The sequence below is a fragment of the Corvus brachyrhynchos genome, unplaced genomic scaffold (assembly GCF_000691975.1).
Source record: "Corvus brachyrhynchos isolate BGI_N302 unplaced genomic scaffold, ASM69197v1 scaffold62, whole genome shotgun sequence".
In the NCBI taxonomy this organism is placed as follows: domain Eukaryota; kingdom Metazoa; phylum Chordata; class Aves; order Passeriformes; family Corvidae; genus Corvus; species Corvus brachyrhynchos.
In genome coordinates this window covers 3,190,473-3,206,882 of record NW_008236629.1, presented here as the reverse complement: position 1 = coordinate 3,206,882, position 16,410 = coordinate 3,190,473, and the positions used below count along the sequence as shown (strand labels likewise).

General features: G+C 50.0%; 1 protein-coding gene across 1 annotated transcript in view; it reads left to right on the top strand.

Annotated features, from left to right (window-relative positions):
* The window catches only part of CD81 (CD81 molecule), a 41,148-nt gene that overhangs the window by 8,672 nt on the left and 16,066 nt on the right, over positions 1-16,410 (top strand). The window contains exons 3-4 of the mRNA XM_017726570.1: positions 755-760; positions 9,586-9,700. Of these exons, the coding sequence (XP_017582059.1) occupies positions 755-760; positions 9,586-9,700 (121 nt within the window). The remainder of the gene's footprint in view (positions 1-754; positions 761-9,585; positions 9,701-16,410) is intronic.

Genomic DNA, 16,410 nt, shown 5'->3' with positions numbered 1-16,410 from the left:
CCCGGGAAGTTATTTTAGGATGCAAATTCTATCCAGGCTGAAGAGGCTGCCTTTCCTGAGAAAGTTTCTCATGAAATAATCCATCTAGACATGCGGCTAATTTAGCAAACAGGCGGCGTATCCCGGTTTCCCTGCAAACCAGTTTTGTCCCGATTAGAAACAGCCTCCGGCAGCGCGAGGTTGGCTGGCAAGAGTCGCTCTCTCCCTTCTCCTGCGCTCGGGGGCAACGAGATGTGCCCGAGCAGGCTGCTGGTTTCGTGTTTTAAGTACACTGGTTTCCATTCCAAGAAATGCTTTTTTGTCTTGGAAGTGAGTCCAGCCCCACCCTGCCAGGCAAGGCACCGCTCGGATGCCCCTTGTCCAATACCCTGTGCCCGTTATCTGACACCCTGCTCTGTTGTTGAGGATTTGGGATTCTTTTTTCTTAATGCTCGTTTACAGCAGCAAACATAGCAAGGGGGGCTAGAGAGGTGGGAAGGGGACCGATGCCTTCCAGAGTAAACCCTGCTTGGGCACCTGGAGTTGCACTGCCTGACTGGAGTCTCTGCCTGCTGACTCCTCCCTGGGGGTGCCTGGGGAAGCTCTTTGCGGGGGTCCCCATCTCTGGGAGGTGTAGGGTTTAACCAAGTGGGTGCTCACTTCAGGCCTCTTCGCCTTGTTTCTGGGTATAACGCTGGCCAAGGGGGAGATGACAAGCTCTGACGACAACGGTGTTAATTGCTGATCTGTTGCCAGCTGCATGAACGTGGGACAGTTCTGGGTTGGTTTTGTTTTAACCTTTTCTTCCACTCTTAAAATGGCAGGATGGAGGCGGGTAGGATTGTCTGTGAAGTGTTGTTCCTTCCGAGTTATCGTGCTTATCCCAGGGCTTTTTCTTCCCTTCTGGTCCTGATTTCCTGCCATTCATGTCGAAGAAGCTGCCGGCTGTGCTTGCGAGGGAGGAAGGGTCTCCTGGGTGGCAGGAAGGATGCTGGGGACTCTGCACAGCCACGACTCCTCAGTGAGATCACTTGGTCATCTCAAAGTCTTGCAAAAGAGCTGATCTCTTATAAATGGATGTTTTGATTCCACGAGGAATAGCCAATCTGTATAATTTCCCTGTTATGACTTCTGGAATAGGTGCCTTGCCCTGCCCTATTGGAGAGTGCTCCCTGTGAGTAGGGGTAGACGCTTCAGTTCCTCCCAAGGAGGGGTGCCTGTGACCTACTGGTTCCCCAAAACAGCTCCCAGTACTGGACTTGCTGGTCCCCTCGCACTGTCTCCTGTGCAGATTGGGAGCCTGGACTCCATTAGAATTAACGATGCTGTCTGTGAGGCTGGCCAGCTGAATGGTGGTTGAATACCAGATCTTGGAGTTTTCAAGCCCTTTTGTGTTGTTTTTTAAATTAGTAGTTGAGAGGAATTTTAGGTTTACCACAAAGGCAGGTTAGCTGCCAACCTTGCACCCCCCAGGTGGGGAGGGATACCTTTGTTGCCACCAAAGTGTGACGGTCCTTTTCATGGGGTGGCATTTAAGGACAGAACGTGGTGCTGAGCACCCTTGCTGTAGGCTGGCTGTGTTGGGACACCACCTCTAACTACAGGGGAGGTGTGAGACAGGGCACTTGCAGCCCTTTAGTTCTGATAGCTGGTTATTATGCAAGGGCTGATGGGCTCCTTGTGCTTATTTGCTTATGATTTGCCTTGCGCACAGCTGATGCTGGGTGCTGTTGATGAAAACAAGCCAGAGGCAGAACCCAAAGTTTGGCAGGCACCATGCTGTGCTGCACAGGAGCTTGTTCAAGTGCCCAAGAGGAAGAAAGGAAGCAATTCTCAGCCTTAGTTACTTCGATAACTTTTTAATGTAGCCCTGCTATCCTGCTGGAGTGTAAATAAACTGACACCCCTCTGGCTTCCTCCCCCTTCCTTCCCCTGGCAGCTCTGGGGGAATTTCACAAAGCTGCTGCGTTGAAAAAGCAAAGGGTAAAGGTGACCCACTGCCAGGTCCTCATTCATTGTACCTGAAATGTTTCAATTTTATTTGATTTTTTGGGATTGCTTTCCCTTTGTGCACACATTCTTGAGAAGATGCCAAGGTTGTGCTTGGTCCAAGGTGGCTCTTGAGGGAGCAGCAGCTGCTACATGGACCACATGTACAAACGGGTGCCTGTCCCAGGAGAGAGGGTCCCCACGTGTTTCACAGTGGCATCCACCTAATGAAGTGGTGGAGGAGGCCATGGTCAGCGCCTGGGGGATTCACCTGGTTAGCAAAACATGGGGCTGGAAAGATGGAAGTTTTTCTGTGCTGCCAAGTTGTCCTGAAACCTTGGGGTGGCTGGTGGCAAGTGGCACTCTGCCCTGTGAGAGGGAGCAGTAGCTGTTACTGGGTAGTTTGGCTGGTGTGATGGGCAGCCCTGAGCAGGGCTGGGCTGGGCATCTGGAGCTGCTTCTCCATCCCATCCCTATAAGATGGCTGGACTTTGACTGCTCTCCTGAATTATCCAAACCCAACAGCAGAGCTCAGTGCGTGGGGCTGAACTGACCACCACTGCAAAGAGTCCCTGGGGAGGCTGAAGGAAGTCAGCGAGCTATTTTAAAATATAATTAAACATAACCAAGGAGGAATTGACTTGCTTGGAGAAGAATTGCTCAAGCTTATTAGCTAATACAGCCCATGGCAGCCTTCCAGGTTGAGAGCACCACTGACTGCCCTACCAGAGAGGTGTCTAATTAAAAGGAAGAGCTTGCTCCTAATGCCATTTTCCAGTCAGTGTGTAACTCTTCTCTTCCGTGTGTGAGGGGGTGTGTTAACAGTCTGTGTGCAGAGGGAAGGAAGGGCAAAATCAGAGGAAAGGTGGAAGTGAAAGTCTGAGTTGACAGGGGTGATTGAAAGGGAAGGGGTAGAGGAGCTGCCTATTTTCTTGTGCTACACTGGAAGATCTGTCAGTTGTACCCTGGAGTCTGCAAAGCCTGCACAGAGATACTTGGTGTTGGTGATGAGGGGTGACGGTGTGGGGAGGTGGCAGCTCTCTATGGTGGTTGTTCCATGGTAAGGCTTTTGCTGAGTGGCACATGACCGTCCCATTGTGGTGAGGAGGGTGCCTGTGTACCACTGCTCACAGGTTTAAATGAAGAAACACAGGTTTGAAATAACTCTGTGAACTAACAAGCTAGCTTGCATCTTGTTGTGGGTGCATGCTTGGGCTGAGCACTGCTGCAGTGCTCCCTGTGGTAGTGCCTGGCTGGTTGGGCTGTTGGTCTCCCTGGGAATCGCAGAGAGCCTGGCAAGCAGCAAGGACCTGATGCTGGCCCAGCATCTTCTTCCACAGATTTTGGGTTTGGTATCCTGGGACGATGTACAGGCCAGCTTTTTTCCGTGTGTGTTTCACCCTGCAGCTACTTAACACCTGCCTTTGAAGGGCAAGGGAGAGGTTTCCTTAGGAGGCTCAGTGCCTGGACTCAAGTTTTGTTGCTGATGTCTCTCTGGGATGTGTTTTAGGGCTTTCTGTCTCTGTCCTTCCATCATCTACAAAACCTCTTCTGAAGTCTCTGTGTGCAGAAGGTTTTTTGAAGAGATGGGTGCACCCTGCCCCATGGGGGTACCTGATTGCACTTTATGGGCTGGGCTGCAGCCAAAAGGAGGGAGCGCTGCTGGCTGGAATGGCAATTGCTCTGTTTTCCTGAGATTATTCTCCTGTCAGCCACTGTAATGCTTATCTCCTGCAAGAGCATTAACAGTGAGAAACCCTTTGATCCTGTACTGTGAAAGTGCCTTTTACTGTACTATTAAGAAGAGAAAGCAGTTGTATCACCATTGTAGTTAAATGCTTATATATGGGGCCAAATTAATTTTAAAGCAATATCTCAAATTGTTTTCCTCTCTCCTGAGGGCAGTTAACCCTGGGAAGTGCTACTTCTGTCTGCAGCAGGGATCAGGCTGGGGCACAGTGCTCCCCATCATAGGACCCCACTCCTGGGTTTTGGTGCTGGATTCCCATTCTCCTCCCATCCATCAAGCTTTATTTGGCCTCTGGCATGCTGCTCCTCCGGGAGTGTTCCTCTGGAGGTTGTTTTGAAAAGCTCTGCAGTGTTGTAGGGCTGGTAACTATAGGCACCAGTGGAGAATTTCGCTCCGGCTGGCAGCTCTATTAATAGCTGCTGCTGGAAGGTGTGCTGCTGGGAGCAGAGCAGGGCTGCAGGCTGCTCTCCTCCTCCTGCCTGCAGGGCACGGCGCTCTTCCCAAAAGCCTTTTCTGCAATTCCTGGGCAGGCCTTGCCTGCAAACTTTCAGCCTGATGTTTGGTGCCGTGGAGCGCGATGGCTGTGGAAGGCAGCAGAAGGACCTCGCCTGTGCTGTCGCAGAGTCCTGTCTGCCATTCCTGCCTGTGAGTGCCTGTGCCAAGATCAGCTTTTGCATTGTGTGGCTGTCCAACTGCAGCTGCGTGTCTGATTGAAATCCCTTCCCCTGCTTACACCCTCCCAAGGGGCTCCAGGGCATCCCACAGTGCATCCCAACAAGCAGCACAGGGGTGATCTCTAGTGCTTCTCACCTTAAAACTTCAAGTGACTTTTTGGTGTGAAGACTTGACATCATAGCATGGAGATGGTCGCAGCATCGAGCCCAAGTTCCCGGGTTCCTGGCCACCATTCAGCTGTCAGCCCTTTGCTGTACCCCATGCCCTTTCAGCAGTTCCATGAGGTGCAGCTGTTGCAGTAGAAAAGAAATTCATCTGCTTTCCAGGAGGCGAGGTGCAGGCTGTGGGAAGGCGCAGTGCTACCTGGGCACATTCCATGTGTCCCTCTCTTGCCTGCCTCAGTCCTCAGGCTGATAGTGCAGGACCTGTAAGGTGCTAGCACAGATCTTGCAAGGGCTTGTACTGCCCTTCCAAAGGTTATTTCCATCAAGTTACAAGTCTGTCTCCTTGCTTTTTTCCCCACTCATGCTGGGTGCATGTATGATGAACAGCAGAATGATGTTTCATTATGTACTTTGCACATATTGGAGAGTATGATACCTGCTGCTTCCCCTAGAGACCCACAAATTACCTGGGAGCAAAGCATTCAACCCCAAATTAGGGGTTTGTTCCTGGCTGTATGAGGGGCTTCTTGCATGAAAAGATACTTCAACCTTGGCAAGCCACTTTGTTTTTCTGCATCCCCCCGCACCTGAAAGGAGGAGGATTCGTTGTTACTCCATCTCAGCTGCTTTCCAGGTTGTGTTGGAGAGGAGCCCTAGGACCCCCCTCGGGTGGGGTCTGGGTGCTGCCCTCACAAAGGGTTCTGCTTCCAGCTGGTGTAAGGGAAGCTGCAAACCTCTGCAGCATGAAAACCTGTTAAAAATCTCCAGTCATCTACCTTAATCATAAACCAGCTAAGATTCATTAAGCTTTCTTGGCAGCATCCTGATTCTTGTTAGTAATTTAGAAATAGGTATTATTAATAATAATTAATTACTGTTAATTACTAATTAATAGTAATTAGCAATAGGTATTTCCCAGGTATGGTTGTGTGACCTCTGCTGGCAGCATTTTTGCAGCAAGGTGAGAGCCTCTCCTGGCCCTTGGGCTCACCCAGGTTGGGAAGCACGACCGGGGGGGCAGGACCAGCCCTGGCTGTGGGAAGTGGCGCTGCTAAAATACAGCATTGTGAAACTGCTGGCACCTCCACTTCCCTCCTTTGCTGACTTGAGGCATAGGATGTCTGTCTGCTTTGCTTTGGCATGCCCAGCAAGCTGCCCTGTAGCCAGAACTTCTTTCTTCTCCTCCTCCCATCCAGGAAATCTATTTCTGAGAAGGGTGGAGGGAAGGGAGCAGGAGGAAAAAGGCTGGGGGCAGCGGAAGGGACTGGGGCGGTGATGCACATCCTGGCATATGTGAGTTTTAGGGAGCAACAGGCTAAGGTGGGGGCAGGTCAGAAGTGGGGTACACCACATTAAGAGGGGAATGGGGTCATTCCTTGCTCCCCTAATTCATAAGAATTTCTTGTGGAGAGGAGGAGTGACTAAGCTGTGAAAAATGGGCTTGTCCCCTTGCCCCACAGCTAGATCTGGAAATTTTAGGGTGAACAGCATGTCCATTGGTGAGGCTTAGTCCAGGAAGGAGCCTCACTACATGCACCGTAGATTGAGCAGCAAACCAGGACTGCACACCTGCCTTCTTCGTGTTGCTCATCTGGTGATACCTCCTCTCATGGGGTACCATCCCATCACCTCTTGGGAACATGAGCCCTGCCTTTTGCCTCCCCTAGGCAGCATTCGATGGGGACTGTCCCTGCTGTGTCAACCAGGAACAGCATTCCTGAAGAAGCAAGCCTTGGGCAGGCAGGATCCAGCTGGAAAAGTCCAGCTGTCTGTGGAAGAAGCAATAAATCTCTGGAAGCTGGAAAATAGCAGTAAAGAGGAAACGCAGGAGCCTGCAACATCACCTCTGCTGTGCCAGGAAGCTGCTCAGGGCGTGAGCTCTGGGGCCAGCCCCATCCTGGGGAACACCAGTGATGTGCCTTCCACGAGTGCTATGGTGCTGGCAGGAGAACAGCAGGCTGGGGAGGTCAGCTTTTGGAAAGCAGATCAAAGTCGGACACACTGCTGGCATTGCTGAAGTTGCAGCTTTTAGATTATTGCAGTCCCCAAAAACTGAAATGGAGAGCTGTGCTGGGCGCTTGGAGTGTATCACGACAAGCGATGGCTCCAGACTCTGCGACATTGCTGTCTGACAAGCTGGGAACACAAAGATCAGTGGGATAACCTGTGTGAGATTACAGATATCCACAGCAGAAAAAAACGGTGATACCTATGAGGATGTGCAGCCTAAAGATGAGTGTCACGCTGCCATCAGTGGTTGGAGCTCTTTGGGCTCTTGTGTTGGCAAACAGCAGTTGTAGGATGGAAGGGGAAGCAAATATCAAGCTTTTATCTGGAACAAATTGTTCTATTAAAAATGAGATTATCCCAAGCAAGGTACAGCAGAAGGCAGAGTTACTGTGGCAAGCTGACAATGTTTTCTCCCTCTTGTTTTCTTTGCTTTGAGAAGAAAGAGCCTTAACTCCGTTTTGGACTTCTTGGTGGTGGGAGGATGTATGGTTTTCATGGAAAAAGTTACTCATCGTAGCCCAAACCCTGTTTTCATTAGTAAGGGAATGTCATTTTCTCTTAGGAAATCCAGCTGCTATTGGATTAAAGCTTCCATTCAGAGGTCTTCCATGCTCTGTAAAAAATGCAAATGGAGTCAGGCGGTGCGGGAGGGATGTGCGATGTTCCCGGGGCGCATTCAGGATGAAACCAGGAACATCTGGAGTTGGTTCAGCTGGCTGTCTTAGGCAGACCTCGCTGCTGGGGTGGGTTTGATGCATGAGAAGAGGCTCCACCCCTTTAGCTGATGTTCCCACATGATTAAAAAGTATCTCAAGGATAGCTTGCAGTCTGCTTTCAGCTCTCTTGGGTATTTTAAGGCAAATTGGATTGGAAAGGAGCTGCTGGTGTCATCCCAACCTCGCCATGGGTGGCAGGGCGTGCTGGGGTGGGTACTGCTGAGTGTGGAGGGCAGCATGTCAGGGCAGAGCAATGTGTCCTTGCAGGGAGAAAACCAAAACAAATAGGGCTGCAGCCATTTTTCTTTACCTCTTCCAGCCAGCACAGAAATCCAGACCTTCCTCAGGATCTTCTCTCTCCTAGCAGCTACCAGGAGAGCTTTACTTTGAGTGGCATGGATTAATCTGGGGACATATTCTTTCCTCTGAGAGTCAAAACACAAACTTTGTTATGCCCTCAGACAATGAACGAGCCATGCCAGGCTGGATTTGGGTGACTTTGTGCGAAGCCACAACCTGCCTTATTTGGAGCTGGACTTGAGCACAGAGCGGTTTTCGTGACTTTTCTGCATTGCCAGCGTTTGGAGAACCTCAGGCTGGCCCTAGTGCAGGAGGGATGAGGGACTGTGCCAGTGGGGAAGTTGCATTGGTTGTTGTGGGAGAAGTGTTAAAAGCTGACTACTTTGGTGGCAGACTGGGGAAAAGCAAAGATTTCCCTTCCTCTCCAGGAGCTGATGGGGATTTTCTCCGTCTGATAGTGGAAAAACCCCAAGAGCAGCTTGTCCTGTGAGTTTGGAACAAATGGTGTGGGTTTACCCCAGCTTTGATGGAACTCCTGTAAAAGTCTTGTGGCTGGGATTTATAGAAATGAGCAAGGAGGAAACCACCAGCAGAGCTCCCAAGAGGGAAAGCCAGGCTCCCATCAGAAGCCTGTCTTGCAGATCCCAGTCCTCCTGTGTTCCTTTTTGTGCTTGCACAACTGGAGACTTCGCACTTTTACTGAAAAAGTCTTGCCTTGTTTTTGTTTTGTTTGTTTTTTTTTTTTTAATGTGACCTTCATGGTGCCTTACATACCTGTAGCTGACCTGATTCAGACCTTTTTAGAAAAAGCATGTTTCTACTTCTGTGCCCTTTTGTAGTTATCTTCCCTTTTTTAAGATGAATGGCTTCAAGGATTTAGGACACTCAAAATTAAATTAGCATTTGAACAGGTACTTTCAGCTTTTCACAGCAGTGATATTGAATTCTTAAGGGTGTGGATTTTTTTCCAGGTGTTTATAATTTTTCCCCTCTCTCTTATGCTTTTAAATGGACAGGGGATGTCACAAAGAACACAATGAGTCCTGCAGGAAATGCTCTACCTCAAGTTCCTCTCAGTGACACCTTCCCTGCTGTAGTGCCCCGTATCTGCTCCCATCTTCCACTGCCATTCCCAGCCCCTCCGTGAAAGAGAAAACAGTGAGGAAGTCAGTCATAAAACTTCCCATTGTTTGTACATAAATATCCCAGTGGCTGAGTTGACGTCCCATGCGCAGAACATCTCCTCCCACATCTGGAGTGTGTTTTTGTCCCTGCCCTGGTCAGTCCTACGTCTCAGTGTGCACCCGTGTATGTGGCTGCGCTGCTCTTCTGCTGTTGGACAGCATGGCCAAGGCAGCAGTCTTGGCCTGGAGGCCCCCAAAAGTGGTGTGATGGTGCCTTGGCCCGAACCCACGCCTTGCTCTGCTTCAATTCCTGTATTAGGACATTAAGGAAAGCCCTGTGTGCCAGGGGAACACTAGGTGTGTTCAACTGGAAGCCTGGATGGGAAGTTGTGTGCATGCAAGACTTGGGGGCAGAGAGGAAAAATTCCCGCACTTTCTGTTTGTACCTCACAGAGAAATGGAATGGGATGATAACAGCCCATTGGAAAAAGGGAGTAATTGGGGCTGATCCTGACTTCTGTTGAAAAGCTCTCCTAAAAATCTTAGTGGCATGTCTCCTTCTGCTTGGGTAAGGCCGAGCCTTCCATTTAAGTGGCATAATAAAATACCTCTTGGGAAAGAAATCTCCTGCAAGAACTGGAAAGGGCTTTGCACATCCCCAGAATGAGGGGTCTTCTCATAAAGCAGGGAAGGTGATACGGCCTATGATCTGTGGGGCACAAAGCATGTTGCAGGGGTGGGATGATGGTTAGAAAGGATGTTCTTGTATATTTGTGGGAAGATGAAAAGCAAGTCTGCTCCCACCAAAAAACTGTGAGTCTGGGTCCGATGTGGCTGGAACAGTGGGTAACCCTTGCTTCCCTCTGTTTTCTCCCCAGCTGGCTGGAGGCATCATCCTGGGAGTGGCCCTGTGGCTCCGCCATGACTCGCAGACAACAAATATCCTGTACCTGCAGCTGGGGGACAAGCAGGCCCCCAACACCTTCTACGTTGGTGAGTAGCTGTGGGGGTGCTGGTGGTGCTGCTTCGGTGTTGTGCCCCAGGGTGGGCTGCAGTGTACCCAAAAGCAGGGCGGAAAGCTCCAGGTGAGCATCAAGGAGGTCACAATGAAAATACCTCCTGCTGCCCTCGTACTTTCCAAAATATCCCCTGCTGTGCCAGCCAAAGCCTTCGATAAATGTTGGCCGTGGCCCGAGCGCAGAGTCCAAATCCACATCAGCTGAAAACGCAAAAAGACGTGTTGTGGTGTAATGGGTTTTCTCCAGAGCACATTTGGGAAGAGGGGGGACTTCTTGGAAGCGTGTCTCGTTTCCTATCCAAAGGGATGTAAAAGTAGCCGACAGAGTGCCTGGCAGTAGAAAGTGAAGCTTGGTGAGCATGTGACTCACGTTCTCCAGGAGGGGCAGGTGGAGCCTCTGTGCGCTACGATTAAGCTTAGCATGATTTTTGTTAATTTGACAGCATGCTGGCATGCTGGAAGCTGAAACCCCCGGTTTGTCCCCTGTTCTCCAATGATCCCTCACAGACAAGGGGGAGCAGCTTGCAGGAGGGGCTGGCTGCCAGTCAGGAGCTGGCTTGGAGCACAAGCTGACGGGGCTGGGAACATCGTCTGATCCAATGTCCTGTTCTCACCTGTAGCTAAAATTACTTTCTGGAAAGGGTTTTCCTTTGCGTTTCCCTGCTTGCCCATGAAACAGCATGCCTGAGCCCTCTCCCTGCCCGTCCCTGGTTACAGAAGGTGTTCCTGCTGTAAATAGCTGTGAGTTTTTCTGTCTTGCTGTCTCTCCTGCCTCACACCCAGAGCTCTATTTGCAGCATTTCCCCTTTGTAGATCTCATAAGAAGTTAAACTCTCTCCTTTCCAGGAGCCAGTCCAAACCTCTCCTTCTTTTGGGGGGGCTAACAACTGATATCTCCCTAGGTAACACTTTCTCCCTAAACCTGGGGGACCTGGAGTGTGGGGCACAGTCCTTCCCTCCTGCCTGTTGAGTATCTTTTACTCTTCCACTCCTTTTTATTTTGTCTTTGTCCTCGGCCTTCGCTGTTTAGAAGGAGTTGGGGAAGGACTGTGGGTCACACCACCGCACTGACTTTCCAACACCCGTGAGCAGCCCATGATTTGAGACTGGCTGTCTTTTTAAAGTTCTATTCAGCAACAGATTGGCCTGGATTCCTTCTGGCAGCTGTAATTTCCATGCAATAATAACAGCAGAGCATTTCTTTCAGTTGCTGCCTTTCCCAGCCAGACCTCTGGAGTCTGAAGGCTGGGATTTCTTTTTGCTTCCCCCCCAACCCTGCTCCACCCCCCCATCCCCCCTTTTTCCTCTCTCCTACAACTGATATTCCTTCCTTTTTCTCCTCTGGTGTGCAATATGCACATGTACACAATGTTCCTGCTTTTGGGAATGGGAACTTCTCTGGGCTTGGCCTCCAGAGCTCTGTTGTTTTCTTTTTCCTTTGCAAACCACTTTTTGGTGTCTGGCACAGGGCGCTGGTCCCGGGATTTGTCAGGAGGCTTTTAAAGGCCAGCCAGGCTTTGCTGCAGTGCTGCAGGAACAGGGGGAAGCAATAAACACTGTCCAAGGAGGAAAACTTCTATCATAGGGTGTGTACTGAGTGAGAAAGGGAAGTAGGAAAGCAGGGACTTGGCATCTCTTGGTTTCTTTTTGTGTCCTTTCCCCTGCCCCAAAGCTGGAGCTGTTTCTTAAAGGCTATTTTTCCAGTGTGTCTGTGTGTTATGGGAGAGTAAAAATAATGGATTTGAGGGTGATGGGGAAATGGGAGAAAGAGGCTGTGGCGAGCAGGGAAGTTACAGAGTACCAGGCGTGACACTTGAGGCTCCAGCAGGAGCAGGAGTAGAGGAGCAGTCCTTGCCCTCAGCTCCCAGACAGGACCATCTCAGCAGTCACCCCGTTAGCCCCTAGGGCACAGGCAGCTGTTCCCCTGCTCGCCTTTCCAGCCACAGGGAAGGGGCTCTGCGGGCTGGGGTTTCCCACAAGCACTACCCCTCCTCCCCAGCACTTTGGCATTGCATGCAGCGAGTTGTCTTGTGGGCTGGCTTGGGAGGTTATTAAACAGGCCCTTGTTCACAGGCTTTTCCTCAGCATGGCGTGCAAACCATCTGATCCCCTAACCACTTGTTCCAGTCTTGGCTTTTGACACTTCCATTTTGGCTGTGGATCCAGTGCTCCAGCAAATGCTTTAACTCCTTCAGGACTGTAAATAAATTCCAGTGCCAGGGATGAGGATAGCTGGAGCACCTTAGTTCCATGCTTTCATAACTGTAAAGGAAAATACTTGTTCTTCATCTGAGCTTGGCTTATGGTCTGATATGCACTTACTTGCTTTATTTGAAATTCAGAAACCAAAATCCTTCTTGCTCTTGGATAACACTGTGTCTGGAATGCTTTGTCTGTCTGGAGGCTGGGAAGGTGTTGGTCACAAGGCCGAAAACATCCTTCAGGATAGCTAGAGGCATTGATAAGTTGCTAACAACTGGTTAACCGCTTCTCAGATATTTACTGATCCTACACATTAAAGTACCATTGAAAAAAACCCAAACAAACAACAAAACTGTGATTCAGTGTCTTAGGAGAGCCCATAGAAGAAGGCTGAGCTGGTCTCTCTCTGCAGACACCGGTACAAATTGGAGCAGTTCTGATCTCTCCACAATAAGTTAGTGCTGTGGTGTCGCTGGTTTTAAGAGCACCTGGGGATCTTGAAGAGGCAAGTGACTCTGGACTTACTGCTTTTGCCCTTTCTTGGTGGGATGACAAGTGGGAGGAAAAAGCTAGGTTCCCTGTCCTTCAAACATTTGGTTATGTGATGCCTGGAGACGGCTGTTGTGGGTGAAATGCTTTGAGGAGGGCAGGAATAAAAACCTCAGCTCTTGTTTGCCTTAGACCCACACCCCACGGTTTCCCACTTCCCCCTTGCTGGGCTGCCTGTGTGCTGGGAGCATCACTGGGTTCTCGTCCCTGCTGCTGCCCTTCCTGTGCTTTCCCTCAAGCTGCCTAGCGAGGAATGGAGCACAGCAGCTGGATGGTCTCGGCTCCACTCTCTCCTGCCAGATCCAAAATAGGAAATCTGCCTCCAGCTGCTCACAGCAAGTGACAGGGCAACACGACCTGTGGCTCTAATTAGCTCGGCCCTGAGAGTGTGGCCAGCCACGATGAGGAGTGCAAAAGTGTCCTGAGCTGGGCTGTGGTTTCCTACTTAGCTTTTGGGGTGAGGAAGGGGTTAGTTTTGCTTCCATCTAGGTCCTTTGTATTTTATTAGTAAATCCTCTGCTGGGTAGTGTCTCCTCCCTGGAGCATGGTGGCACAGGGGAGGGGTGTGAGGTTTCAGACAGGCCTACAGCAGTGGGCTAAGCTTGGCCATTGAGCCTGCTGCCACCGCTGCCTCTCCCTGTCATCCTGCTGGGTGTCACTGTCCCAACAGAAAGGCAAGAGAGGTTTTTTTTTTGGTGGGGGAGTTCCCTAGGTAATGTTGATCCAGCTCCCAAGCCAGTCAGGCAGCAAAGCCTGAGGGAGGCAGGTGGGGCACAGCTGAGAGCAGCAGTGGCCTGGGACTAAGGTGGTGAATGTGCCTGTGAGCGCTACTGAGGCGTGGAAGGGACACCGGCTAATGGGAACACAGGCTCTCTCAGGAGGTGAATCAGACTGTCTTCACCATCCTCCTTGGAACAAATACAATCCAGGATAATGATTTCTGCCCTGGAAACAAGTTCAAGCTGCTTTTCATGCAGACTGGTCTAGAATCAATGGGCCAGAAAGCACAGGGAGGCTTTGAAGTCTTTCTTACAAGTGAGTACTTATCTGAGTTGAACTGAAGCTTTCATGGTTGTCTTCAGGATTTTGGAAGTCCTGTCATGAGGTTTTGCTGGGCTCAGGGAAATCTGACCCTTGCAGAGAGGAGGGTCTGCTAAGTGGCAGTGCATAGGGTAGGGATGGGGACAGCTCTCAGAGCTCTTTCCCCAGGTGTGCCCATTGTCCTTACAGCGCATGAGGATGCCTTGGCCACTCTTGCCATGGGTCCCAGACATGCCCAGCAGTGCAGAGCATCCCAGCTTATCACTGAGACAGACTTGTGTTGGCTAAATGGTTGTGGAGGAGCTGTCCCTTCTATCCATAACTTAATTAGCCTTTTTAGCTAATTTAGCTTAATTAGCCTTTTCAGCGGTGTAGGCTGGAACAGCAGAGAATGGGCCAGAAAAGCAGTGATTTCTGGGGTTTCAGGGAGATTTTCATTGCAGAGGGGGCTCAGCAGAGCTCCAGTGTGTTGAAAAGGCTCTAGAGGTCCACAGTGCTCCAGTGGCTGGGCCCCTGCCATGAGCAATGAGAAGGTCTTGGTTTCTGTTCCTGCTCCAATCCTTGTCCCCATCCCTCTGGAAACGATAGGCATCTTTTAGAGATGGTGCCAACTTCCGTGCATTGTGGGGTTAGACTCAACAGCACATCTTTTGCTGAACTCTTTGTGAAAGGACTAGAGAAGAGCCTGAGGCTCCTGGTTTGTAGGTTCTGTAATAAACACCAGGGAAAAACCACCTTCAGCTCTGGCATGAGGCACTGCAGGGATCCCTGTGGATGCACACAGCTGGTTCAGGACTGGTTTCTTCTCTCACCCATTTGTGCTCTACTTTTTCAAGGCCCCCTGTGTTGGAGATTTTCCACCAGACACATGAGCTGTCACCAGGCTTGCGTGCTTGGCAGTGGAGACCAAGGTCTGCGTTTGGCCTTGAACCACACGAGCAAAATGGATTATTTAAAAAATAATATATGTGTGGATTTTTAGAAGTACATGCATTTTTCTGTCTTGGAAATAAACTTACTTACAGTTGAGGACAATTTAATTATTTAGTCCCTTAAAGAAAAAAAAACCCAAAAGCTGAGATTTACTTGTTCTAGATTTTCCTCTAATCACCGTCAGATCAACTCCTTCAATAACACTGGAATTCTTTTTAAAATAGTAGTTTTAAGGCAAAACACTTTTTTAGTACTTTCCTTTCTGGCTTACATCATGTATCTGAGAGTACAATTTTTTTTTTTTTGTATTCTTATCACAGAATTCAATTTCTATTAAGAAAGCAACATGTTATTTCATTGCATTTCTATTTGATTTCCATTTAATTGTAATTCATTCTACCTTTGTTGTGATCAAGTCAACTCTGCAGACTAAAACTGGTTATGACTTTAAAAATACATTAGTACCATCAGGTTATTTTGGGTTCAGATCTATCCAACTACAACTAATGTAGTTGTTCTTCTCCTTTGTCCCCTCCCATTGGCTTTGCTGCCCTGAACCTGTGCCAGAGGTGGCTCCTTGCTCTGCAGAGCTGTTTAAACCTGTAGCTTTGGCAGTTTTCCTTAGAAAACCTCCACCATGTTTAAAGCATGCAAAGCCTACAAGGAACCCTCCAGTGGGATTTGTGCTCTCTTAGTGGGTGGAACCCCAGGGCACATTGAAATGTCCAGAAGCGCTCTAGGCTGGGGCAGCAGAGGATGGGCCAGCGTATTCCAGCCTGGCTCTCCTGTGCTGTGCCACCTTTGTCCATGCCAGTCCTGGAGATGTGCCACAGACTTCCTCCCAGCTTTTGTAGGTATGCTGACTTTACAAAACTTAAATCTCCTTCCTGGGAGGTTTCCTGGGTAGGCAGAGGAGAAGAAACGTGACTGTGGACCTCTGTGGAGGGGATTTGGGTATAAGTGTGTGCACACGAGGACATTCTTTGGGGCTTTCCCCACCATCCCTTTGTTTTTCTGACAGAGAGGTGCCCATGGCTTCTTCTTGCCTTGTTCTTGCAGATGAGGGCAGCATGTCCAGGCTTTCATCTCCCCATGAGAGCTCTCCATGCTTTGTGATCCTATTGCTCCATCTGGAAGTCATTAGCAGCTACAGAGCAGCAATGTTTTCCTTGGGAAAGGGGGTGGAGGGGAATGGAGGGGCTTCCCACTTGTCATCTTCCAGCAAACCCTCTCTTTTTCCAGCCCCCCTCTCTCTCACCCCACTTTCAAGAAAGCACTGCCAGCTCTGCTGGGCCAATTCCACTGGGCAACTGGACAAAAATGCCTAGGATATCCTCCTCTGCTGGCTGGCTCGCGCAGCCATCTTTTTCCTGCCTCAACCCTGCCCTGGAGGGACTTTCCACTCCCTGCCTATATCGTGCCCCCAAGCTGCAAGGAAGAACATCATGGTCATTTCTTTGGCTACAGGGAAGAGTGTTCTTCCACGATGGATGGTGTGGAGTAGGAGGGAGTCTCCCTGCCATTGTCTGATGGTCCCACCCTTCCCTGCAGCTGCAGTGTTGATGAGCCCAGTGATGTTCAGCATCTCCAGGCCAGGAGCAACGGCAGGGTGGCACTGAAGCCTCCCTCCTTTCCTCAGAGGCTTGCAAAACTCTTGGATGAGCAGAGTCTCCCCGCAGGAGCCTGCTGGGAGAATAAACATCTCTCTTTCCTCTGCTCTCAGCCCCTTTTTAAAGCCCATCCCATGGGGAGGGCAGGCACAGCTTGAAGAGCTGCCTGGCTTTCCCAGGAAGCATTGTGTCATGCTGAGGGGGGATTTCTTATTTGATTTCTTTTTTGTCTTTTGGAAATATTGCCATGGTGACCTGGGGGCAGTGACTGGCTTCCATTAGACTAGTGAGTTAAAGATGCTGGGAGAGGATTGAAATGAGGGGAGAAGTAGGGTGCTGTCCAGGAATGC